The sequence below is a fragment of the Equus caballus genome, chromosome X, assembly GCF_041296265.1.
Source record: "Equus caballus isolate H_3958 breed thoroughbred chromosome X, TB-T2T, whole genome shotgun sequence".
Lineage (NCBI taxonomy): Eukaryota > Metazoa > Chordata > Mammalia > Perissodactyla > Equidae > Equus > Equus caballus.
The window spans coordinates 142189108-142217061 of record NC_091715.1 but is presented as its reverse complement, the minus strand read 5'-3'; the positions used below and the strand labels follow the sequence as shown (position 1 = coordinate 142217061).

Here is a 27954-nt window from a genome sequence, read left to right as displayed (position 1 = left end):
TTCCTTCCCCGCTCCCCCCATGAGAGAACTCGCAGAGACACACACATTTTCACAACAGGTCCGTTTTATTGAAATCACCATCAGGGCACCCTGCTGCTGTCAAATGACGTCGGCACCACTGGCCATTTCTCAGGGGTCAGACGTTAGAGACTTCTCAGATGATTCCTCTGTGAGGTCTCTGGCCTCGCTCTGAAGTTGCTGGTGGTGCAGGTAGGCACATGAAGTGCTGGGCTTCTCCATGCTCTCTGCGTCCTCCTCTGGCTTATCTTGATTCAGCTCTTCATTCAGCCTGTGATAGTGACCGAATAGGGTTGTTCCTCTCACTTCCTTAGATTTGACTGAAGAGGTGGGACGTTTTCTAGAGGCTTTTTTAGTGGATCTCCTTCGAAGGGGTCTTTTGGCCCACGTAGTTTTCTTGGCCGCCTGGAAAGACAACAGGGTGAGCCCAGAAGGGCACTGGTTTGAGGGAAGAGTTGGGGGGATGGGTGGGAACAGGGGCTTCCTGAGAAGGGACGTGGGCTGAGGAGGGGCTGTGTGCCAGGCAAGGACAGGGGCGGAGTCTTGGTGGGGGGAGTCAAAGGGGAAGAGGAGGAGCTTGGGCGGGGTCATCTCACCTTGACACTGCCTCCGGACCTGGGTTGACAGGAGCCCTTCCTCATCTTCCTCTCTTTGTTCTTTGGCGAGGGTTGTTCCGTGACTGTGCTAGAAGCCTGGGATTTCCCGGTCGCCTTTGCCATGTCAGCGCCTCCCAGGGGTCTGTCTACTCCAGGCCTGCTGACCTGCCTATATATACCCCTCTATAGGACAGAGAGGGGCCACACCCTTCAGCTTTGTTTGGTCAGCAAGGCTCTCCTCCAGCCAATGGCAGCCGTGGGTTGGGCTTAGACATCACAAAGCTCTACCTTGACACCTCTAGGGGAGGATGGGGAGCAACCAAGATGTTCTGGTTGGGGGAAGGGGGCACCCCTAAAGAGCCTTCCAAACTGACCTGCCCCCCTCCTCATCTCCCCAGTCAATGCTGGTGGCACACATGGCAGGGAGAGGATGTTTCCTCCAAACCGTTCCCCACAGCCACCCTATTCACTGCTTCATTCTCTTCCTTCCCCCTTCACCACTACCCAGTTTCTGTATGTCTCACCTTCAGTCTATCCATGGTAATGTGGCCATATTGAACTCTACGAGCAGGTGTGAATCACCTAATTTCCCTCCTACACACTTTGAAGACCATTCTTCACTTGGCCACTACCAGGGATCTTTTTCATCCACCTCCTCCTCCCAGTGTCCACATAGCTCTCCTCAGTTTTCGGTTTTCCATTCTGAAATCACTGCCTTCAAGCTGTCAAGACTTCAGTGAATAAACTTGCTCTGCTGGGTATTCTAGTCTTGTTTCAAACGTGAGGCTCTTGCTCATCTCAGTGGGTGTCCTATCCAGGCTGAGGTTTTAATATGTAGGGGGATGAGGCAGATGCTGCAAGTTGTGCTGGGTGTTTGCATGCAGAAAACTACAACCTAAAACTGATGAATGCACCTAGGAAGGGACTTGGCTTAACCGGAGGCGTGTGTGCCTTATATACAAAGCTCTTCTCAACATGTATCTCCACCCACAAGATATTTTTATTACCTTATTTTACTACAGGCACTGTTAGCATCCTAACTCCTTTCCTTCTCCTGAGATTGTCTGGAGAAATAGACCTTACCTTTCTAGAGGGACATTGGTGGAATTCTTTGTTTTGAACAGCTATAACAAGCTTCCAGCTTCTTGGTGGAGACACTTTGTGATCTTCACCAAGTCCGTTTATCTCCCTAGACAGAGGGCCTCTCATTTGGGTTTTGTCCCTGTAGGAAAGAGATGATGGAGTTAGCCATAGGCAGAGTGGCTATATTAACATTAGACAAAAGAGATTTCAGATGAAGCATATTATCAAAGCTAAGGAAGTCATTTCATAATAATAAAGTTGTCAATTAATCAAGAGAACAAAAGTGTTAAATATTTTGCTCCTAATAGCAGAGTTTCAAACTATATGAAACAAAAACTGATAGAACTGCAAGGAGAAAGACACAAGTCCACAATCATAGTCAGAGGTTTCAATACCCTTCTCTCAATAAGTGAAAAATCAAGTAGACAGAAAGATATAGAAAATTTGAACTATGTTCTCAATTAACTTAACTGACATTTACAGAATAATCTCAATAGCATTAGAATTCACATTCTTTTCAAGCGCACATGAGACATTTACTAAGATAATATTCTGGTCATAAAGCAAGTCGCAATAAATTTAAAAGGATTCAAGTCATGTGAATTTTATTCTCTGACCACAATGGAATTAAATTTGAAATCAATAAGAGAAATACATCAGGAAAATCTCCAAATATTTGGAAACTAAATAATACACTCTTAACTCATGAGACAAAGAAGAAATCAAAGAGAAATTAGAGTATATTTTAAACAGAATGAAAAGGAAAACACAACATAACAGAATTTATGTGATGCCACCAAAGCAGTACTTACAGGGACATTTATATTACTAAATGCATATATTTTCAAAGAAGAAATGCCTCAGATCAGTGACCTGTGCTTCTCCCTTAAGAATCTATATAAAAAAAAAGCACATTAAACCCAAAGACAGCAGATGAAAGAAAATAATGAAGACCAAAACAATATCAGTGAAATAGAAGACAGAAAAACAACAAATAAAATCAATGAAACCAAAAGGAGATTCTTTGAGAAAACAATAAAATTGATAAACCTCTAGGGAGACAAATGACAACAAAAGGAGAAAAGACACAACTAATTGATATCAAGAACAAGAAAGGTGACATCACAACAGATTCTACAGATAATAAAATAATAAGAAAATAGTATGAATGATGTATGCCAATAAATGTGACAACTTGAAGGAAATGGACAAATTCTGTGAAAGACACAAACTACCAAAGCTCACTCAAGAAGAAATACATTTCAACTATACCTGAGATTATGCTAATGAGGTGACTTGGTGGAGCCCTAGATAACTTCTGGAAAGGATGTTGGCTGCCAGGGGAACCAGCCATGCGGTTAGAGGGTTGGAACTTTTAGCCCCACCTTCAACATTTGGGGAGGTTGGAGGGGCTTGGAGATTGAGTAAATCACCAACGACCAATGATTTAATTGATCATGCCTATGAAATCGAATCTCCATAAAATCCCTAAATGAAACTGTTTGGAGAGCTTCCAGGTTGCTCAGCACATCAAAATTCTAGGAGGGTGACACGCATGGAAAAGGCATGGATTACGCGTGCCCCTTCTCCCATACCTTGCCCTATGCATCTCTTCCTTTCGGATCTTTATGAGTTGTATCTTTTATAATAAACTAGTAATATTGAGTAAAAGAAGGAGGAAGAGGAGGAGGCAAAAAAAAAAAAAAAGAGCAGAAGAAGGAGAAGGAATACATAACCCAAATAGCCCTTTATACATTAATAAAATTGAACTTGCAGTTTAAAACTATCCCATAGAGAAAATTTCAGGCCCAGATGGCTTCACTGGTGAATTCAACTAAATGTTTAAAGAAAAACTAACACTAATTCTTCACCAACTCTTCCAAAAAATGGAGGAGGAGAGAACACTTCCAAACTCATTCTCTGAGGCCACTATTGCCTTGAAACCAAAGCCTAAGACATCACAGGAAAAGAAAACTACAGACCAATAGCCCTTATGAATATAAGCACAAAAATCCTCAACAACATACTGACAAACTGAGTCCAGCAACCAATAAAATGATTATACTGCGTGACCAAGTACTGTTTATCACAAGAACGCAATGATGGCTTAACATCCAAAAATCAATCAATGTAATACCCCATATTAATTGGTTAAATGAAAAAAACCCACATGGTCATCTCAATAGACACAGAAAGAGCATTTGACAAAATCCAACATTCTTTCATAATAAAAACACTCAACAAACTATGAGTAGAAGGAAAATTCCTCAAGCTGATAAAAGCAATATACAGAAACACCACGGCTAACATCAAACTTAATGGGGAAAGACTATAAATGTTTTTTCCCTAAGATCAGGAACAAGATAAGAATGCCCACTCTCACCACTTATATTCAACAGGGCAATTAGGCAAGAAAAAGAAATGAAAGGCATCCAGATTGGAAAAGAAAAAGTAAAATTGCCTTTATTCACAGATGATATGCTGCTAAAACTAATAAATGAGTTTAGCAATGTTGCAGATTACAAAATCAATGTACAAAATCAACTTTACTTCCATCTGGTATCAATGATCAGATATTGAAATAAAAAAATACAATATCATCTAAAAATAAGATAAAGTGAGGGGAAAATTTAACAAAATATGTGAAGGACCTGTGCACTGAAAACTATAAAATGTTGCTGAAATAATTAAAGAAGGCTTAAATAAATGGAGAAGTAGCCCTTGTTCACTGGTAGGAAGACGCAGTAGTTTTAAGATGTGGAAGTCTTCCCAAATGGGTCTACAGGGTCAACTGATCCCGATCAATATCCAATAAGTTTTTTGGAGAAATTGGTAACATGATTTTAAAATTCAAATGAAAACACAAAAGACTAAGTCAACTTTAGAAAAGAACAACGTTGCAGGACAAACAGTGCGTGATTTTGAGTTATTACAAAGCTACAATAATCAAAGCAATGTGGTTTGGGTATAAAGATAGATAAATAGATCGATGGAACAGAATAGAGTCCAGAAATAAACCCACACGTATCTAAACAACTGATTTTTGACAAGTGTAAAGGCAATTCAGTGGAGCAAGTATAGTCTTATCAGCATATGGTGCTGTAAAACTTAAATATTAATATGCAAAAAAATAGCATTCTGATCATCTATATCTCCCATCACATACAAACATTGACTCAAAATGGATTAAAGACCTAAATGTAAAACTGAAAACTATAAAACTTTCATAGTAAACTATAGGAGAAAATGGTTGTGATGTTAGGTTAGGCAAAGATTTTTAGATGTGACGCCAAACCACAATCCATAAAAGAACCAATTGATAAATTGGACTTTATCAAAGTTAAATAAAAACTTCTACTCTGTGAAGGACACTGTTAAGGGAATTAAAAGACAAGCAGCAGACAGGGAGAGAATATTTATAAACCATATATATGATAGAGAACTTGTATCCAAATATGTGAAGAGTCCTCAAAACTCAATAATAGGAAAGCAGATAGCCAATTTTAAAAACTGGGCAAAAGATTTGAACAGACGCTTCACCAAAGAAGATACTTGAATGGTTAATAAGCACATAGAAAACGCTCAAAATCATTGGTCAGTGGGGAAATGCAAATTAAAACCTAAATAACATACAACTACATGGTCATTTGAATGGCTAAAATCAAAAAACCTAACTATACCATGTGTTGGCAAGGATGCAGAGGAACTGGAACTGTCCTACACAACTAGTGGGATGGCAAAAGCACATTGGAGAACAGTTGGGCACTTTCTTAGAAAATCAAAAACATACATCTGACAGCATGATTTAGCCAGTTCACTTCTACGTATCTATCAGAGAGAAATGAGAGTACGTATTCACACAAGGACTTGTACACAAGTGTTCATAGCAGCTTTATTCGTAATAGCCCCAAACTGAAAAGTGTACAGATGTCCATCAACAGATGAATGGATAAACAAACTGTGGTATAGTCATACAATCAGCATACAAGACTACTGAGCGATGAAAAGAATAAACTATTGCTACACTCCAGATGGATGAATCTCAAAACAATTATGCTGAGTGAAAGAAGCCAGAGCAAAAATTGTGCATACTGAATGATTCCATTTACATAATATTCTAGAAAATTCACACTCATTTATAGTGACAGAAAGCAGGTTGTGGTAGCTTGGGAAGTGGGGGTGTGGAGGGGGTAGGAGCGAGGAATTACCAAGGGGCACGAGGAATGTTGGGGGTGATGGGTAGATTCACTATCTTTATTTGATCATGGTTTCCTGGATGCATACATGTGCCAAAACTTATCAAATTGCACAATTTAAATATGTGCAGTTTACTGTATGTCTACTATACCGCAACCAAATTATTAATAATATAATGAATATAATAAAAATAAATGATAAACCTTAGTCAAAATAGGTCAGTCCTTCTGAGTCTGGCCCTAACCTTAGCGCTGTGGGTCCACTGTGGGATTTGCCCGACTGTCCAGGCTGACAGTAACAAGAAAAAACTGCCTTTACTGGGCACTTACTTCATTCCTGGCACAGTGCTAGGTGCTTTCATAGGTATTATCTCATTTAAGCTTCAGCAAACTTATGAGGAAAGTTAAGAGGCTAAGTGACTTGCCTAAGGTTGACTTGGGGTGGAGTTGGCAGTGCACTCAGCATAGAAAAAGCAGCCAGACTTCTTATATGCAGTGACTCACTTGGCAGGGTCTAGAGCAGAAAATTCAATAAAGGGCCAAGTTTTGGGCATCATTTTAGCTAGTTTTCACTTTATAACAACACCAGAGAAATGAAGCCACTTTTGTTTTCGTGTCTTAATTTTGAAAATCTCACCAATTACCCTGACATACACAAATATCTGAAATGAAGCTATTTGAGTTCTGAAATAGCTATAGTATTTTTTCACTAGTGCCAGATGAATCTTTCTAAAAATACTTCCTTCCTCTAAATCCTGCCTTAGCTCCCTACAATTCACAAAAGAAATTCCAAAACCCAACATTCATGATAAACCCAGGCTACGAACCCAGTTATTTGTTACTAATACTTGATGAACATTTTATAGTTTTCTAAGCTCTTCTTTATAATTATCTATCTATACTTCTCATAAAAGAACAGGAATTAGAGTCTCTGTTTTGCCTCTGTGTATCCACTAGGATGGCTATAATCAGAAAAGACTGACAATAACAAGTGTTGATGAGGAAGTGGAGAAATTGGAACCCTCATACATTGCTTGTGGGAATGTAAAATGGTGCAGATGCTGTGGAAAACAGTTTGGAAGTTTCTTAAAAAGTTAAACATAGAGTTACCATACGTCCCAGCAATTCCACTCCTAGGTATAGACCCAAGAGAACTGAAAACATATGACTACACAAAATTTGTAAGTGAATGTTCATGGTAGGATTTTTCACAATACCCAAAAATTGGAAACAACCCAAATACCCATCAACTGAAAAACAGATAAACAAAATGCAGTGTATCCATAAAATTTAATACTTTTCAGCCATAAAAAGAAGTGAAGTACTGATACATGTTACAACCTCAAAAACATTATGCTAAGTAAAAGAAGCTAGACACTGAGCCACATAATGTATGATTCCATTTACATGAAATGTCCAGAATAGGCAAATCCACAGAGACAGAAAGTAGGTTAGTGATTGCCAAGTGCTGCAGGGAGGGAGGGAATGGAGAGTAACAGCTAATGGGTATGGGTTTCCTTTTAGGTTGATGAAAATGTCCTAAAATTGATTGTAATGATGGGTTCAAAAGTGTGAACATACTATCAACACTTCAAAAGGGTAGATTTTATGGTATGTGAATTATATCTCAATTAAAAAAAACTCCATTTAGCAGATGAGGAAACTGAGGTTAAGAGAGGTTAAATGTCTTGCCAAGATTTCCTGCCTCCAGCTTTGTGAGCTATTTTGAACCACAAAGTGTTCAGAGAGAACTTGGGTTATATCCTCCTTTCCATCTGGGCTCTTTCTTCTCTGTCCCAGAGCCTGCCTTGTCCTTGCTTGTAAAAGCCACCACTTACTGAGCACTGACTCTGCTCGGCACTATACCAAGCACTCGACATGTATGACCTCACATCTTCTCCCATAAGATAGGACTATTATTTTTCTTCCCTCATTTTAAAGAAAATAAATTGAGGCTCAGAGAGTTTAAGAGACTTGTCCAAGGTCACACAGTAGTAAAAGGCAAAGAGCCTAGATTCAAGTCTAGGTCTGCATTTGGGCTCATTGCCATTGTCATTGCGTTATCTCCTCTTCTCATTTTTCCCCTGCCCTCCATACGTTCATCCCACCCCCCAGAATGCCTTTCCCTCTCTTCCACATATCCAGAGCATACTCATCCTTTCCCTAGGAACTATTTGTTTCTCTACTGTAACTGGAGGACCAGATTCTAGCAGCATGTTGGAAGCATTAGATAATTAGATGTTTTGATTTTTCTAAGGAAATCAGCCTGATTCATTTTATTTTTTTTTCAAAGATTGGCACCTGAGCTAACATCTGTTGCCAATCTTCCTTTTTATTTTCTTCCTCTCCCCAAAGCACCCCCAGTACATGGTTGCATATTTTAGTTGTGGGTCCTTCTAGTTGTGGCATGTGGGACCCCACCTCAGCATGGCCTGATGAGTGATGCCATGTCCGTGCCTCGGATCCAAACCCACGAAACGCTGGGCTGCCCAAGCGGAGCATGCAAACAACCACTCGGCCACGGGGCCAGCCCCAGCCTGATTCATTTTGATATTCAAGTTCCTACCTTGAAACGAAAGGGAGAAAACAAAGTTTTGTTTGTATAGTATGCACGTCAGAAATGACAACTCTCAAAACATACTGCTTCTGCCAAGAGTAAACTCGCCGCCCCCATTTAAAAGACTGCACTGGCTCGCCACCTGTTTAAGTGCCATCCTACAGAAAGTCTGATGCTGGAAGACTGCAGCTTTTCAAAAACTGCCCAGCGGATTCAAAGGTGCAGTTGGGGCCACATTTCACTGGGTAAGGCCCCTGGTGCAGGTGAGCAGGGTGACGTCTTTCCTAAACCCCTCTTGTAGAAGTCACCTTTCACTTCTCTGAATCCCCTTCCCTGCCTCCCCAAACGACACAGAGTTCTACTACTACATGTAGGACACTGCCGAGTATTTTCCCATGTATTCACCCTTATGCTCAGCCAGACGCAAGGTCCTTGAGGGCAGAGCTGTGCCTCACTTGACTTTGTATCCCTTACTGTGGCTGACACAATGCCCAGCACACAGTAGGTCTTTCTCACATATGTGATTGCACACTGAATTTGAGACTAAACAAAAGAGAAATCGGATCTTTTTCAGCCTTGGAAGAAAAAAATTCTCACCACCTTATAATGATCAATTTCACTTGGCAAAGTTTCCCTTTTATCTTGTGAAGATATGAAAACATTTCCCAGACTTAATCCTGAGAAATGTTGCAGCAACATTACATCAAAGTTAGAGGAGACAACAGTATTGGAACAAGGGAGGGAAATGAGGAACTTTGCTCTGCCCTTGCCTACCTGAGGGACGACTGCTGTAGAATGGGAGATGGGTGGCAGCAGAGAGTCGCTACGTAGAGCCAATGAACCTGTTCTTGTCTGGGGAGCTGGTGAGGCATTTTGCTCCTGACATCTGAAGGTTAGCACTAGAGAAAGATGCAGGCCAGTGGAAATTAGTGTGAGGGCATTAGGGTGGGAGGGAGCTAGTGAGCCCCAGGACAGAGGAGAGGTTGGACGGGAGCAAGGGAAGTCCTGAAAGGTAGGCACTGAAACACCAGGCAAGTGATGACGACAAAGGCAGTTCCTGAAAGGTGAGGGTGAGACCAGCAGCCAGACCAACCAGCATGCTGAGCACGCTGAGATCCTGACCTGAGGTTGCTCCAGACTTCCTGGGTAACAGGTTGGGTCTCAGCATCTGGGCACCAGTGGTTTCAGATGGGAGCAGAGAAAGACTATTTCCTGGCAGAACAGAATTACAGAATTCAGCGCTGTCGCTGAGGCCCCTGACTTTTCACCCAGAGTTGTCTTGATTGTGCTCATTGCTTTCACATGTCACTGCATTTAATCATCATGGCGAACTAGGAATTGAGGTGTCATTACCCCTGTTTTAGTGGCACTCAGATAGGTGAAATAACCTGTGCATGACTCACCCTAAGGTCTGTCTGACTGCAAAGCCCAGGCCCACTCGTTCGCCTACTCCTCATTAGTAGAGGCTGCTTGAACATTTGTTGGGGATGTTGGAGAAAAGATTCAAGCATCATATGGAAGGTTGCGTAGTTAACCTCCAAGGTAATCCAAACCAGAGAGCTCTTGAGTCCTTACAAAGGCAGGAAAGAGCAGCTGATGGAGGTGCTCAAATGCCAAGCATGGTGAGAGCTAGAAATCGAAGTGATGACCATCAAGGAGTCACATCAGTTCTTGAATAGAACAGTGACCTAGGTAACCTCTTCGTTTCAAAAATGGTCTCAAGTAATCTTCTATTTTAAACGCATGTCTTTTTACATGAGGCATATTCTTGAAGACAACGTTTTAATATGCATTTCTGTTAAAATTAGATTTGATTTTAAATGTTCTGGGGGACTATATTATTGAAAAGAGCTCACAGTAGCTCAGTGTGAGAAGGCTCTTTCCACAGTTAGCACACTCAAGAAATATTTATTGTGCATCTACTAAGTGCCAGGTGCTGCTCCAGGCACTGGAGAACACAGCAGTGAATAGGGCAGACATGAATGGAGCTGGCATTCCTTAAAGAGAAAAACCACATGCATATTCATCTGTTTATCAGGTCACCTCTTCAGTGGGTAGGCTGAGAGCGCTCTTGAGGTCTTTCTTTGGGACTGCTACCGAACCTGAAGTGAGTTCGCTCACCCGTTGCGCAGCAAGCCAATCTCTGACACCGGGGGTTGTGGAAGAAAGTAGGAACTTTATTTTTGCACAGCGCTGAGCAAGGAGAGAGGGCAGCTAATGCTGAAATCCCAAACTCCCCGAAAAGCTAAAAGGAAGGGTTTTTATTTGGGGCTTTAGGTAGGGGAGGGGGAGCATATGGCCTTGCTGGTTGGAGCTTTCCCACCAGCCTGTCTTTGGCCTTGAGACACTTGCGGAGAGGAGGGAGCTCGTGACCTTGCTGGTCAGCAGCTTTCCCACCAGCTCGTATCTCTTTGTGGGAGGAGATGGTCCAGGTGCTAGTCCTTGACGGTGTCTGTCTCCATGGAGGATAGCGGATTCTGGAGCCAGGAAGCCAGAGAGTAAGCAGGGAATGAGTGTTTTGGTTTTAACCCCATATATGCTGGGTTTAGTGTGGGGAAACTGATATCAGGGTCGATATCAGGACTTGCCGTTTGGTAAGTCTGTTCCACTTTCCAGAATCTTGCCCTTTGCTCAGTATACCTGCGGTTCATAGAGCCCACCTGCTTTTTTAAGGCTGATAGAGCTGCAGACCACTGAAAACACACAAGGAGACTGGTACCTCACTAAAGATACAAATATTTGTTGAATTCAATAAAAAAAGTAATAGGACCAATAGCAGTATCACTGTGCATTCACATTTTTCAAAGTCAAAAAAAGTCAAGATGGTTTTGATGCGGGGTCGGTGAGCCGAGGAGTCGAAAGAAAGATTTCTTAGACTCTCAAGATCTGGCAGTAGTGCTCTTTTATTTAGAGAATAGTGTGGAATGGCATGGGGACAGGACCCATGGGCAGTCAGAGCTTCTGCTGCCGCCGCTTCTGCTGCCCCCGCTGGCATGGGGACAGAGCCCATGGGCAGGCAGAGCCGCTGCTGCTGCCCCCGCTGGCATGGGGACTGGACCCATGGGCAGGCAGAGCTGGTGCGTGGGGACAGGACCCACGGGCAGTCAGAGCTCCTGCTGCTGCTGCCCCGAGTTGAGGGTTAGGACTAAATTTAAGGCATAGGTATGTGAGTCATCTCTTTACAAGACAAAGAATATGTAAAAAAGTTAAAATGGTATCAGTGCCCGTATGGTCTGGCCATTTGGCGGTCCCACAACTTTTAGATAAGAATCAAACCGGATTGAGTAAATGGCAGAAGTCACCGCTTGAATTTTATCCTCGGCTAAAGACAAAGGAGGATTTGTGGGGGGGGGGGTCAGTTACATGAGGTTGGCAGACAGTAACCAACTTAAGTTCTTGCCTCTGGCATTGATTAAGAGCTTCTAGAGATAAGACCATCCCCCCTTCTTCCTGGCACAGAGAGGGAGGCATCTTCACAGATAGAGGTTTCCCTTAGAAATGTAAATGTTTCCCAACAAAGGGGCAAACAAATTCCACTCCTTTGAGCCTGAATCTCATCTGTAGTTTTAAAACTAACCAGCCTAAAAATCCTCATCATAAGCCATTTTAAAATTAAGCAGCCTAAAAATCCTCATCAGTTTGAGCCTCAGACCATACCAAGACTTGCAGAAGAAAAGTAATTTAATTTTTAAAATAGGTTGTAAAGCTCAAAACAGAACAAAGCTCGAATCAGGTTCTGACGTAAAAGTAGATAACATTCTGGATTTTGTTTCATGAAAAGAATAATCAGACCAATACTTCACTAAGCAATTTCAGTTATACTGACAAAAATAAAACTATCACTAATTTGTAAAGTGGCTACTGCAAGTGGACTGTCAACTTTCTGAGTGCGTCTGTATTGGACACTAGCTTTCCTTATCATGAAAATCTCTTTTAAAATGGAGGATGTGGGAAATATTCCTTCATTTCCTCTATAATTTTTAACAGTTCTTCAAAGAATAGCATCGATTATTTTTTAAAGGATATTAGGGGGAGGCCTGGCTGAGAGTCCAAACTGCAAAAATGAAACTCCAAGGAAAATGTTCATCACCAAAATCAATATAATTCCCAGAAATAAGAAAATTTCATTGCTTATTTTTGCAGTCAAAATTTCTAATAATGTCAGTCAAAACTTGACTACTTTGCAGAGCAGTAACCAGGTTTAAAAAGAAAATCATTTCACCTCTACCTCCCTTCTTGAAGCAGGCGGAGATGCCACTGAAATCCTCTAACTGGAATATGTGGATGCTTAGGGAGATAAATGGAGAAGTATGTCTTTGAAGAGCAAGGCTAACTCATCAGACATAAGATTTCTGTTTCCACAAGCCATATCTACTGAAATTCCTGGCTGGATGGGACCTTGGACATCGGCTAGCTCAACACCTCAATCCCTCAGAAAGAAACTATCTCTGGATCGTCCATCAATGCAGGGCAACAAAATAGGCCCTTCCAGGTGAGCAAACCCCACTTTAATATGGCCCAGTACATGACGTCAGAACAGCTGGATAAAAGATAGGTGATTCCCTCTGACAACCGGATGAATTGTCTAAGGACCCAAACCAGGATCTTGTTCCTAGTGCCAATGACCAGGCCACTCTCGGCTGGATCCCACTACATGGAGTGCCATATGTTGTGTCAAGGCCCACAAATGGATCTCCGTAGGCATCCATGGGTCGGGTAATGCACAAATGTTGGTGGTGTAATGGCTAGATTCTGAGTGCTGGCAACCCAGTTTCCCAGTATGATTTGATGCCTGCACCTTGACCCCTCCCTGCCACAATGCATTAAACAGTGCATTCTAATGCAAATGAAGAAGCAAGAAGTTAAACTAAGGGATGTTTTAATACAATACTTTCAATGATGTTTCTGCAGAGTAGCAAACACAAGTGAGGAAATTGACAGGAGTTTGACATTTTCTTGTTTGACTTTAACATTGACTCATCACAATGATAGGAAGGTTAATACATCCAGAGAGACTGAAATGCCAGAGGCATTTAAAAAGTATTGACACCATGTCAGTCTTTTAAGTTGGTAACGTTCTTAGAAATCATAGGGTGTGATTGCAAATAAACTAAATAATGAACAATAACATAAAACAGTGGGAGAACTGCAACTTAACTCTCTTTACTTCATTGCCCAAGGTTCACTGACAGAAAATAAAACCATAATTCAATTCTCTCTACATGTGATACCAAGGCCCAGGGAGGACAAGGGACTTCCCCAAGTCGATAGCAGAGACAAGACTGAGGCTCAGACCTTCCTGGGCTCTAAGCCCGTGCTTTGTGAGTCCTGCTGTATCCATAAGTCTCTTGTTAGGAGTCCATGAATTCTAGCGCATGGCTCTTCAAAATTTATAGAGCCATCAATGTCTGCAGTAAAAAGCTCAGCTAGATTTCATTTTTAATGAAAATACTAAAAACACCATTTGAGAGAACATTGTTTATTTGCAATATCTCCTCCTGTTAAGCTTGATTTAGTGGAAGCAGAGAGATCTAATCTCATATAAATCACAACAGAAAATAATTCAGGTTTCAAATCAGATAAGGTATGAATTAAAATTCTAGTTTTGTGTTCCTTTCTCTAATCGACATGCAGCCTTTTGCTGCCATTTGTACAGGGAATAGTGTCTCACCTATAATCAGATGATTTCTTTAAATTAAATGCTGCTCAGCTCCCTTCTGCTTTGAAGTTTTCTTTAAACAATCAGAATCCACTAGTTTCTCAAACTCGAGCAGACATTCATTTTTGTTTGCTGAAATGTTTTTAAATTTCTATGTGGAGGTGGAAGAAATCCGTAGAGTTTTGAAGTCTTAATTATAACTGAGTTTTGTATATTGAAATTCTAACACTTAAAGACAATATTAGATATTTGGATGCCATGTGGTGTACACTCAAAGCTCATCTGATTTCCCATGGGCAGATGAAGAGAACAGAATTTCAATCGTTTGCTCATTCTGACTTCTGGCTTTCCATGTCAGCAAACATTTTCTAATTGCCCATTCTGAGCAGGGCACTGTGGTAGACCCAGAGACGAGCTGTGGAGCAGGGGGTGCAGGAGGGGTAGGGCTGGACAGGTACAGGGATGACTAAACCCTGTCTTTGTCCTCCCACCACTTGTGATCTAGAAAGAGTATTAAGACTGGGACATATGTATCACTCAGGAGGGTCAATGGAGAGACGAAGTGTTCCAGGGCAGAGTTTCAGAGGGGCCTCCCAGAGGAGAGTGGATGGGAACTTGGCCCTGAAGGATGGGAGAATTTCAACAGCGCATCCGGGAGGGCTGGGAGCAAGAGAGTATTCCAGGTGGAGGGGACAGCAACAACAATGGTAGAGGGGGGAAAGGGCACATGAGACTGGGGACTGAATGGAAACAAGCCCATAAACTTTGATTGACTGTGTTTGGTAGGGCTCATGTGTGCAGCAAAGCCATATGGCTGGCTAATTAGAGGCATTCATTTCAATGCTCTTGTGGCATTAAGATAAGCTACAGGCAGGTCGCAGTCCAAGGCTGATTTTTGTGACTTTAATCCATCTAATGGCAATGGCTTATGGACTATTGTCTAGCTAGGCCCCACTGGAAGCTTCTATCAAAGCTAATAATGAGAACTGGGAGCTCCAAGGACCTGGGACAGATGTAGAGCCTTCCTCTGTGTCTGACAAAGTACCATAACTCTTGTGTTCGCTTGGAACTTTGCAAAATCAAGGCAGAGCAAGACAGCAGAGGCCAAGGTAGGCTGCTTCCTTTTGATGGGCCCCATAAGAGCTCTGAGGGAATCCTCAAGCTGCAAGACTCTAAAATAACTGACTGATTTCAGAATGTGCAAAGATAGAATCTGGAAGCCTGAGGCTGGAAGCTATAATTCTCTACAGCTGCTATCTAAACAAAAACCCACAGATGTAAACTAGGGCAAACTATTTAGGAAAATCAAGAAAAGTCTCTTTGGCTAAATTTGTACAATAGGCAACCTTAAAAAACCCTTCCAGAAATTTCCATTTTCCATTTCCCATTGGGGCCCAGCTCAAAGTTGCCCTCTGATACACACGAAGCACAGCCACAAACCCCACAGCAGAAAGGCACAGACCCAAATGCTTTGTATGACTGCTTTCATCCACATGCTCTTCCCTGACTAAGACCATCAGAGTCTATGATGATCATACATTGTGCACTTGACAGTAGTGGCCAGGATTGCTCACCACTTTCAGATGCTAGCACTTGGAATCAAAATAAAGGTCTTTACTACTTTATAAGGATCTAGAAGGAAAACCTTGATTCACAAAAGGCAATTGCTCTTCCGTATCACCAACGCTGCCTCACGTTCATTGATTCATTTATTTTCATTCAAGTAGTATGTGTTTTACCCCAGCAACTTGAAGAATGGGCTATATGATATTTTAACTTGATTTATTGAAGTGTAATTTACATACAATAAAATTCACCTTTTTAGTGTATAGTTCTACGAGATTTGATGAACACAGAGTGTGTAACTATCACTAGGAGCAAGATATAGAACATTTCCAATACCCCTAAAAATTTCCTCGTGCCCCTGTGTAGTCAACCCCACCTGACATCTCCATTCTTTGACAACTGTTGATCTGTTTTCTGTCTCTTTAGTTTTGCTTCTTGCAGAATGTTATGTAAATGGAATGATACAGTATGTAGCCAGTTGAGTCTGGCTTCTTTCACTTAGCCCAATGCATTTGAGATTCATCAGTGTGGTTGTGTGCATCAATAGTTGATTTCATTTTATTGCTGTATAGTATTCCATTGCATGAATGTACCACAATGTGTTTATCCTTTCATCTGTTGAAGGTCACTTGAGGTTTTTCCAGTTTTGAAAGTTGTGAATAAAGCCTTTACAAACATTCACATACAGGGCTTTGTGTGACCATAAGATATCTCAAACTCAACATGTCTAAAACTAAATTATTGATCTTTTTCTCCAGCTTGCCCACCCATGACTTGCCCTTTCTCATTGAATGGGACTTCTATCCTTCCATTTTGTCATGCCACAAACATATGCATCCAACTTGTCACTTCTCTCATGCTACAACAATCTGTCAGCAAATTCTGATGGCACCACCTTCAGAATATATCCAGAATCCTACCACTTTTCACTACCCCCACTGCTACCACCCTGGTCCAGTCCACCCTCGTCTCTTACCTGGATTACTTCATTCGACTTCCAAAGGGTCTCCCTGCTTTGGCCCTTGACCCCTATAGTGTATTCTCAACATGGCAGCCAAAGAGATCCATCCAACATGTTAAGTCAGATCATGTCACTTTGCTCCACATTTCACTCAGAGGAAAATTCCAAGTCTTTAAAATGTCCTGTAAGGCCATGTAGTCTGGTCTCTTTTCCTGGTACCTGTCTGATCTTCTTCTGCCACTTACTTTGCTCTCTCTGTTCCAGCCACACTGGTCTCCTTGCTGCTCTTCAAACATGTGTGCCTCACTCCTGCCTCGGGGCCTTTGCATTGATGGTTCCCTCTTCCTAGAATGCTCTTTCTCCAAAATTTCATGAGGTTAGCTCCCTCACCTCCTTCAAGTCTTTGCTCAAATGCCACTTTCTCAATGAGACCTGTCTGTACCATCCTAGTTAATACAGCGTACTGCCCCAACCTTACCACATCCCCCGCACACATACATTGTACTCTCAATCTACCTTACCCTATTCTACTTTTTCACTTTTATAAATAGCTGTTATCTTCTAATATACCATCATAAAATTCATGTATGGATCATGTTTACTATCTGTCTTCCCCTTGTAGGGGAAGAAGACGTTTCCTCTACCTATTGTGGGTTCTTCTGGCCAGAGAACAAATTAAATTCACATGAGACAGAATAACAGGAGAAAATTAAACAAAGCTTTATAACATGTATACATGGAAGAAGCTCAGGCAAGCTGAGCAACTCGCCAAAATGGCTGAAGCCACCACCTTAAATATCATCTCCAGCTAAAGACAAAGGAGAATGTTGGGGGTGGAGGGAGTCAGTTACAGGAGGTTACCAGACAAGCACAGTAAACAAGAATGATTATTATGCAAATTTAAGTCCTTGCCTTCTGCATTGATAAGAGTTTCTAGAGATAAGGTCATCCCCCTTCTTCCTGGTACAGAGAGGGAGACACCTTTACAGATGGAGATTTCCCTTACAAATGTAAATGTCTCTTAACAAAGGGTAGGTAAATTCTACTTTTCAGTTGCTTTCCTGTCTGCAGTTGATTCAAAGTAACCAGCCCCAAACAATCCTCATGCCAAAGAGACATCTCTTGGGGTGGCCAATTCCAGGCCCCCACACCCTGCTAAATTGTAAGTTCCATGAGGGAAGAACCTTTGCTTTATTCACTGCTGCATTTCAATCATCTAGCACACTGCCTTGCACAAAGCAGGCACTCAACGAATATTTGCTGAATGACTAAGAGAACTCCCACAAGAACCATCCTCTGTGTGCAGTTTGCTAATACCCAGTTCCAAACTGGTCTTTAAAGGTCCTCATGAGCTGCAGTAGCCTGAGGGTCATGTGAAGAGAAACTATGCAAGTTGGGAAGTTGGGGAAAGGCACTGCCAAGAACCCACTGCTGCCAAGCCTATACGGGGGCATCAGAGAGGTCTGAGCATCATAGTGCCAGGCCCTGGCACATTTGGCTGATCTACATCAAGGTCCAGCCTCCCTGCTACAAACAACAGCTCTCTTTAGTACCAGCAGCTTTTTTGGACTGCAACATCAAATGTGTTCTAAGTAGTAATTATAAAAGAGGACAACTGGTCAGCATGTACAGTGCCTCCAAGGGAATAAGGGAAATGCCATACTCAACCAGCAAGCTCAGAACTTGAAAATAACCAAATAACCATTTGGGTTGGGCTGATCCAGCTGATATCTTAGTTGAGATGGCAAAAATATGAGGGGCTTTCCACCACACTGAATGAACCCTGCTGCCTATCTGCTGGTTAATATAAAAGTGTTCTTTTCAAGAAAAATTGACTCATGGTTGGTGTTGCTTTCCGGTAAATACTGAGATGTTCTTAAAATTGTCTGCTGCCCCAAAAGCACAGAACCTGGGACACATAATCAATTAGCTTTGGTTGAGTGGACAAATGAAACTCATGGATCATGAAATTTAGTATGTGAAGTGGAAGAGCATTGGATTTAGGGAAACATTTGACAAGCCTGAATTTGAGTCCAAATACTACTATTTATTAGCCTTGTGATATAACATCTTTGAGACTCAGTTTCCTCATCTATAAGATAGAATAATGATTCTTGCCCTGACTACCACACAGAGTTATCTGGAGAAGGAATAAATGAGAAAATGAATATGAGAGTTATTGGTAAATTGTGAAGCACAAGACACATGTATGTTGTTATGCATTTTAGAGCTGAAGAGTCATCTCAAGCAATGCTTTTGTTAAACAGACAGAGAGATCCTGAGGCTCATAGAATGGCAGATGCATGATCAAGGCCATACAATGAGGCAATGGTATGGCAGAGTCTAGGAACCAGGCCTTTTGACTCACAGCCCAGTTCTTTTTCCACTACACCACACCTGATTTGTGTTTCCCTGAAGATGAGGAAGGATTCTGAGACCCTGAGGAGACCAAGGCAGCTAGAGTTAGGTAGAACAGAGTACCAAAGAAGAGAGACCTGCACAAAGAGAAAATGATGGAGATTCACAGAGGATCTCTCTCAAGTATCAGCAGAGTACTCATCAGCACATACATCTGAATAAAGGAGCCGAGGCTGGAGGAAGATCTTCCCCCAAAGTTCAAGGACTCTGTACTTGGAGTTAGTCCTCATAGGGCTGGGAATAGAGTCAGTTCCCACCAGCCACACTGGAAACCTCATGACCCACAGGGCATAGGGTAGAGTATTCAGAAGAGTCTTGCCTTGGTGGTAGGAAATAACTAACTCTAGAACAAATGCTGCTCTGTTTCCTCCTACAGTTTTAAAGAAAGACCAGAAAAGATCAAACTATTACAAGTAACCTAATTACATACCAGAAAAAAAGTTCCAAAATGCAAAAATATTCAGCACAATCAACAAAATACAGGCAAAGCGAATCCAGTAACATGTACATAACAAATGATCAAGTGGGATTTATCCCAGGAATGCAACGTTGGTTCAACATCTGAAAATCAATTAATGTAATATGTCATATCAATAGAATAAAAACCAAAAATCACATGATAATCTCAACTGATGTAGAAAAACATTTGACAAAATCCAACATCCTTTCATGATAAAAAAACACTCAACACACTAGGAACAGACAGGAGCTTCTTCAACCTGACAAAGGGCATCTACAAAAAAACCGTAACCGAGAAGACAAGCCACAGACTGGGAGAAAATATTCACAAAAGACATATCTGATAAAGGACAGTTATCCAAAATATACAAAAAAAACCTCTTAAAACTCAGCAATAAGAAAACAGACAACCCAATTAAAAATTGGGCCAAAGACATTAACAAACACCTCATCAAAAAAGACATACCGATGGGAAATAAGCATATGAAAAGATACTCCACATCATATGTCATTAGAGAATTGCAAATTAAAACAATGAGATACAGCTACACACCTATTAGAATGGCCAAAACTTGGTACACTGACAATACCAGATGCTGTCAAGGAGCTGGAGCAGCAGGAACTCCCACTCGTTGCTGATGGGAATGCACAATGGTACAGCCACCTTGGAAGACGGTTTGGCAGTTACTTATAAGACCAAATATCCATATTCTTACTACGTGATCCAGCAATCGTATGAGTATTTACCCAAAAGAGGTGAAAAACGTATGTCCACATGAAAACCTGCACATGGACGTTTATAGCAGCTTTATTCATAATTGCCAAAACATGGAAGCAATCCAGCTGTCCTTCAGTAGGTGAATGGATAAAAAATAGTGGTACATCCAAATAGTGGTATAATGGAATATGATTCAGTGCTAAAAAGAAATGACCTATCAAGCCATGAAAAGACATGGAGGAAATTTCAATACACGTTGCTAAGTGAAAGAAGCCAATCTGAAAAGGCTACATACTGGAAAAGGCAAAACAAGGGAGACAGTAAAAAGATAAGTGGTTGCCAGAGGCGGAGGGAGGGAGGAATTAATAGGTGGAGCACAAGGGGTTTTTAGGGCAGCAAAACTATTTTGTATGATACTGTGATGGTAAATACACATCGTCACACATCCGTCAAAACTCATAGAATGTGCAACACGAAGAGTAAACCCTAATTTAAACTGTGGATTTTAGTTAATGATGATGTTTCAATATTGGCTCATCAATCACAACAAGTGTACCACACTAACGCAAGGTGTTCATAACAGGGGAAGCTGTATGGGGGGCGGGTCGCCAGGGCATGTATGGGAACTCTCTGTACTTTCCAAGCAATCTTTCTATAAAGCTAAATCTGCTTTAAAAGGTACAGTCTACTGAGCTAAAAAAATATCATTTATAGTAGTAAAAAAATAAAACTTTTAGTAATAAATGTAACAAGTTATGTGCCAGCCCCTTATGGATAAAATTATGAGACTTCATTGAAAAACTCTTTTAAAAACCATAAATAAATGGAGACATATAACATGATCTTAGATAGGAAGAGTCAATATCTTAAAAATATCAATTCTCTACCAAATGGATCTATATATTCAATGCAATTCCAATAAAATTCCCAAAGTTTTTTTGTGTAATACAAGCTAATTCTAAAATTTATGCTGAAAACTAAAGAGCAAAAAGTAGCCAAGACATTCCAAAAGACAATGATCCAGATAGGAGAATAAATTCTGCCAGGCATCAAGATTCACAGTACTCAACAGAAATAAAGCGCTGTGAATACTGTGTGCTTATGATCCTCTTCTGATGATAATTAAGGATTTGTCGGATGAGAAATTTGTTATTTGATGTTACACTGATGCCTAAAATAATTTTATTTATGTGTTTCTTTTACATCACATCTTCCTAAAAAAATAATTCAAGAGAAAAACTATAGTAATTAAGACCATGTGGTTTTAGTGCAAGGGTAGACAAATACTCCATTGGAATAGAACAGAGTCCAGAAACGAATGCAAACACACAGTACCCTGACTGATGACAGAGAAGGAATTGCAGGGCATTGAAAAGGATGGACTATAGTACAAATGGTTCTTGGAGAACAGTTTATCTATGTAAAAAAAGAAACGAAACGGTAAGAGATTCATACCTCACACCATGTGAAAATCCCTTACAGATGTATTGAAGGCTTAAACGTAAAATGCAAAACTATCAGATATTTAGAAGCCCATACAGGAGTACAACTTTAGGACCTCAGTTTAAGGAGCAAGCACAAACCAATAAGGAAAATGATAAACTCAACTACATTAAAATTAAGGACTTCTGGGGACTGGCCCGATGGCACAGCAGTAAGTTCGCATGTTCTGCTTTGGTGGCCCTGGGTTCACCAGTTCACATCCCGGGTGTGCACCTACACGCTGTTTGGCAAGCCATGCTGTGGCAGGCGTCCCACCTATAAAGTAGAGGAAGATGGGAACGCATGTTATCTCAGGGCCAGTCTTCCTCAGCAAAAAGAGGAGGATTGGTGGCAGATGTTAGCTCGGGGCCAATCTTCCCCCTCCCCCCTCAAAAAATTAAGAACCTCCAAAAAAAGAGAGCCTCCAAGGAAAGTAACAAGATGAGCCACATGCTGGAATAAGATATTTAAGTGTATAAAGCTGGTAAAGAATTAATATCTAGAATATATAAAGAACTCCGGGGGCCAGCCCCACGGCCGAGTGGCTGAGTTTGTGCGATCCTCTTGGGCGGCCCAGGGTTTTGCTGATTTGGATCCCAGGCATGGACATGGCACCACTCGTCAGGCCATGCTGAGGTGGCGTCCCACATAGCACAATCAGAGGAACTCACAACTAGAACATACAACTGTGTACTGGGGGACTTTGGGGAGAAGAATAAAAAAAAAAAAGAAGATTGGCAACAGATGTTAGCTCAGGTGCCAATCTTTAAAAGTATATATATATACTTATATATATACTTTATATATATATAAAGAACTCCTAAAAATCAATAAGAAAATTATAACCTAATAAAAAAACTGGGCAAAAGACACATTTTGAAGGAAATGAACTGCATGAGTCCCTAAATGTATGCTTAAGATCATTTTAATAAATAAAATGTAAATTAAAACTAAAATGAGATCTATTCCATACTTACCAAATTGGCAAACGTTAAAAATGTTAGAGAATATTTGTTGACAAGTTGTGTGGCAACGTGAACTTGCATCTACTGCCGGTAGCGATGGAATGACTACTTTGGAAAAGTTTGTCACTACCTGCCCAAATTGGCGTGCCTTACTCTAGAATCCAGCAATTACATTCCTTGTTTGGGGGAAACTCTTTCATCGGTGCATCTAGAGGCATATAAAAGGATAGTCATTGTAGAACTATTTGAAACGTGCATAAACCTGAACAATTACCCACGTGTCTATTAATAGTAGAATACACTGTGGTATATTCATACAGTGGGATATTACGTAGCAAGAAAAATGAATAAATTATAGTTACATGCATCTCACAAAGCTGAATCTCAGGGACATAATGAGCAAAAGAAGCAAGTCACAAGAGAAAACATGTAATATGTTTCCATTTATACAAGGAATGGGCAACACTAAAAAATATATAGTGGGGTTACATAAACAGTTAGTAAAACTCTAATGAGAAGCAGGTGAACGATTAAGCTGGCCTTAGGGACAGCCTTCACCAGCAGTCTTCGGGGGTGGAGAATGATGTGATCGGGCAGAGGTTTACAGGGGTTTCCAAGGTACTAGTTACGTGTTCATTTTACAATTTAAATTGTACGTGAACAATTTCTATATTCTTTGGTATGTATTATGCATCTCACGGAAAAATTTTAAGAGTAAAGGATTAAGAATAACCAAATATTTTGAAGAAGAAAAGCCAAGTGTGGCTACTCAGACTAATGGAACAAAATAGAGAATCCAGCAACAGCTCCCTACATATATGGAAATAAGTGGGGGAAATGATGGCACGTTTACCATATAATCCTAGGACAGCTGGTTATCTTTATATAAAAGATAAAAACATAAAATTGTATCTTTACCTAACCTTATATCAAAAATCTTTGTCAATTTTCAGACAGATTAAATAACTAAATAGGAAAATAAAATTCTTAAAACTCTTAGAATAAAAATTTTAAGAACACTTTTATAACTTCTGAGTAAGAAAGAATTAAATAGGTAAGACTCAAAAAGCATAAACTGTAAAAAGAAATTGATAATTTTGATAACATTAAAATTTTCTGTGCATCAAAAGTCGTCTTGGGAAAAAATAAATGTCAAGCAATATCATGGAAGAACTGTTTAGAACACTTATTCCTGATAAAGGAGTAGAATATATAACGAATATATTAAAAGCTCTTATTAATCAATACTCAAAAAACACGTAAAATTAAAAGTTTTGCAAAAAACAGTAATAGGGAGTTCGCAGAAGAGGGAACCTAAATAAACTTATGAAAATATATTCAATCTCAGTAGTAATCATGGAAATGCAAACTTAAAACATACTCCTCAGGTTGGTAAAATTTTAAGTCTTATAATAGCAAATTTTGACTCAGATGTGAGAAACTGGAACTCCAAAACGCTGCTGCTGATTGTACATACTGTCACGACTGCTTTGGAGAGCGATTTAGAAGTATTTGGTGAGGTTACAAACGTGCACAGCCTATGACCCAGGAATTACCCTGTGAGATGTGTGCCCTAGAGCAGCATTTCCCCGGATGGCCGGGGTTTCTGAGCGCCTTTAAGGGAGTCTACTAGATCAAGACTATTTTCGTAATAATACTAAGGCATTAGGTTTTTTTCTTTCATGAGTGTACCGTGGAGTTTTTTTTTTTTTTTAAAGATTTTATTTTTTTCCTTTTTCTCCCCAAAGCCCCCCGGTACATAGTTGTATATTCTTCGTTGTGGGTCCCTCTAGTTGTGGCATGTGGGACGCTGCCTCAGCGTGGTTTGATGAGCAGTGCCATGTCCGCGCCCAGGATTCGAACCAACGAAACACTGGGCCGCCTGCAGTGGAGCGCGTGAACTTAACCACTCAACCACGGGGCCAGCCCCCCGTGGAGTTTTCAAGAGGCTGCATGGCATATATCACAATAGATTGAAGGGAGAAACAGGAAAATCCAGCCATCTTCTATGAAGCCAGATGTTAAAGAGATTCGCAAAGATACAAAACAATGCCACGGAAAATGAGTTTTTTCATAAAAAATGTTATTCAAAATGAACAAAGAAATATTTAAATTTTCTTGGCTTTAATTTCCATTATATTAAATAGCAATAGATAGAACCCACATAAACAAAAGCTCTTTTGGGTGCTTGATAATCCATGAGTCTCCAATTGGACTCATTCACCAAAGGTTTGCTAAGCACCTTCTCAGTGCCAGAGCCTGGACTGGGTTCTTTACGGCGCAGAGCGAGCACTCACTTCATAAGTGACACAACACACCCAGTTCCATCTGCCCTGAGACTCTAGCTAAATCTGATCCCCCCCCCCCCGCCCCCCGAGGCAGGTAACCCCACAGAAGCTTCAGGTTATTTGGTTTATAGCACTGAAAGCCTTGGCTACTTTCCCTCCTCCTACCCCAGAGATGTTGGAATTCCCCAGTTGTTCACAATCATGTTGCCGCTGCAGTCATCTACCGACCTCAGGGCACAGAGCCCGGGAAGATTCCAATCAGTTCCAGTGGCATCTGTGCTCCTAGTTTCAGTCAGTTCAGTTGCTTAGTCATAGGAGAAAAATGAAAGCAGATCACCTCTGTGCCCATGTTTAATTGCCAGTCAGGTTCAACTAGTTGCCACTGCAGAAACTTTGACTTGAATGCTGCTCCCACTTAGCCATATTCCCCACTGTTTTTAGGACCTAAAATGTGACCCCAGAGAGCTGTAGTTATTAAGATTATGGGACTCTTCACAAACACCAACATAAGATCACTGTTCAACTCATCTGAGCACATGGGCATTATTGGCCACTGAGAGGACTTCCTGATACACTCAGAGCTTTCTTTAATTCATTCCACAGATGTTTGGTTCACCACACTTTTCCGAAGGTCTCCTGTATGCCAGACTCTGGGAGAGGTACTCTATCCAAATATATGCTGAATCCATCAGTGATATTTTCTTCACCTAATTCTTATAACAGCCCTGACAGTTAATGACATCACCTTTGTACAGACCCAGCATACAGATGGATTTCAGTGCTAATGCTAATGCTGCTTGGCCGCTGGTGCCATTTGAAACCTAAAGGATGGTGGTAACAATGACAAGAGGGACATGGACTTTGTGGGCTGCCTATTTATGGGGAGTGACATCACTCCATGGGTTCCCTATCTATCTATCATCAATCTCTACCTATCTATTAATAGAAATGTCTACTAAATGTCTATTAAACATTAGACACACACACACACACACACACACACACACACACATATATATATATATATGTTGTTCTTTCATTTGATATTCCCAAGAATGAGTATTACACCCATCTTGTAAGTAAGGGAGGGCTCAGAGACCAAAACTTTGGTTAAGTCACTTGTCTGAAGTCATAAAGCACCTAAGTGGTGGGCCGTAGCTTCCTGCCCAGTCTTGTCTGACTTCTATGAGCTTTCTTGATAGAGTCCCCAAACCCTATCCTATAGCCTTCTCTGACCCCTCAGTAGCCATCTCCCTTGCATGCCCCTAAGCCAAAGAAGCCCGGAGTGAAAAACAAAAGACTGGGAAGCTTCCTCAGAGCCCACCCAAATCTGCCGTGGGTCCCGCTCCCAAGCCTTGAAGACTCACGGGGAGAATCTGCTCCCTCTGCCCCATGGTAGCTCTTCTGAAATATGAAGAAAAGACGCGGCCCCTGTAGCTCACGTCTGCCATTAACAAGCTGGGTGACCTTGACTATTACTCCCTCTAAGCCTCGGTTTCCTAGCCTATTGACTGAGAAAATTGGGTTAATGATCTAAATTTCCTTCCAGCTCTAAGATTCTGTGATTCTAGATATAAAAGAAGTCTTCTTAGTGAAAACCAAAGTACACTGATTTGAATTTCCAAGGTCAGAGAGCACGCTTGTGAATTAGCTGATCTGTTGAAGGCACAGATATTTGTCAGGAGATAACCTCTTGAAGAGCTGAAAGCCAAAGCAATCTGACTCCGCACCACTTGAGCAAAGTTGCAAAAATGGCAATGCAAAATGTTAAGCCCAATTCGGCTGCCACCCCTCTCCAACATGACTATTATGAATGTCATTTGCCAACTGGCTTCACATGAGCCCTCGCAGGCAAAGCACTTGCTAGTGTGAGGGAGGGAAAGATGTATTGACCTGGAAAAGGGACAATCTAAGTTCGGGTCTCGGTTCAGCCACTTTGGGGCTGTTTCACCTCGGACCAGTTTTTTCACCTCTTTCAGCTTCAGCTTCTTCATCTATAAAATGGGATGACAATTCCTGTCCTGTGTGGCCTTCACTAGATTTTTGTGCAGTTTTAATGAGATAGTGGCTGTCAAAATGCCTTAAAAACTATAATGTCATCAACGTGAATTTTACCTCACGAATTACTTGAGAACAAGAGCTAAGATATCACCAGGCCCAAGGATTCCCAGAATTCAGTGCGACTAGCTAAACAGGGAGGTAACCCATCACACTTCAAATTTCCCCTTTTAGCATTTTGGAAAAAGCCAAACAATAGAATATTCCCAGAAGAATACAAAGATGGGAGCTCGTAACTGAGGCAAGCACTTGATTTAAGAGTAGGATTTGGTTTGGTCATGATCACAAACGATGCACTTACCTTGTGTGCCCAGAACCAGAGGAAGGTGCTTTCAAGCTCAGCCAACCTTGATAGTTCCTGAAAGGGCCAAGTCTCTCCATTGTTGGCTGCTCAATGGCAAATGGTGAAAATGTGCTTGGTGGGTAGAAAACAACACCAGTCTCCCATGGAGAGGAGGGTAGCATTATCCAGCCTAGTCATCTTCCTGAGCCACGTTCCCTCATTTCTTGCCCAGAGTGGTCTCTGCAGAAGCCCCAGGGAAACAGGCTGTCAGTCCTGGGCTCAAGCAGCTGGGTGATTCTTAAAATGTCATCTGTTCTCACCAAAGCCTGAGGAACTACGAAGAGCAGAATTGGCTAAATTGACCAGATTGTCTTTACTGTATGACTCATTCCTTTCACCAGGAGACTCACAAGTAGATTACCATAGGAAGAATCCTTTTTGTAGGTATTCCTCTGGTCTAGGCAGCCAAAGCAACCGGGACTGAAGCAACTTGAGGGACGTGGGTAACCAGTGGCCAAGTGGGTGGGGAGACATACAGACAGGCGGGCTGCTGGGTGGATGGGCTGGCAGGCGAGGACTCTGGCTTGGTAACCAGCAACCTGTTGAGAATGGGAAGGAGAACAGTGACCAGAGGGAACCAGTTGGCC

At 41.3% G+C, this 27954-nt stretch overlaps 1 protein-coding gene across 1 annotated transcript; it reads right to left on the bottom strand.

Annotated features, from left to right (window-relative positions):
• Positions 1–46: 46 nt before the first annotated feature.
• On the bottom strand, positions 47–27906 carry LOC111771545 (uncharacterized). Its single transcript, XM_023633766.2, has 4 exons — positions 27326–27906; positions 1698–1836; positions 615–797; positions 47–423 (listed from the first exon to the last, which is right to left on the bottom strand). Exons 1-4 carry the CDS (start codon positions 27487–27489, stop codon positions 130–132), a joined length of 780 nt encoding a protein of 259 aa, XP_023489534.2. The 5' UTR covers positions 27490–27906; the 3' UTR covers positions 47–129.
• Positions 27907–27954: the final 48 nt, after the last annotated feature.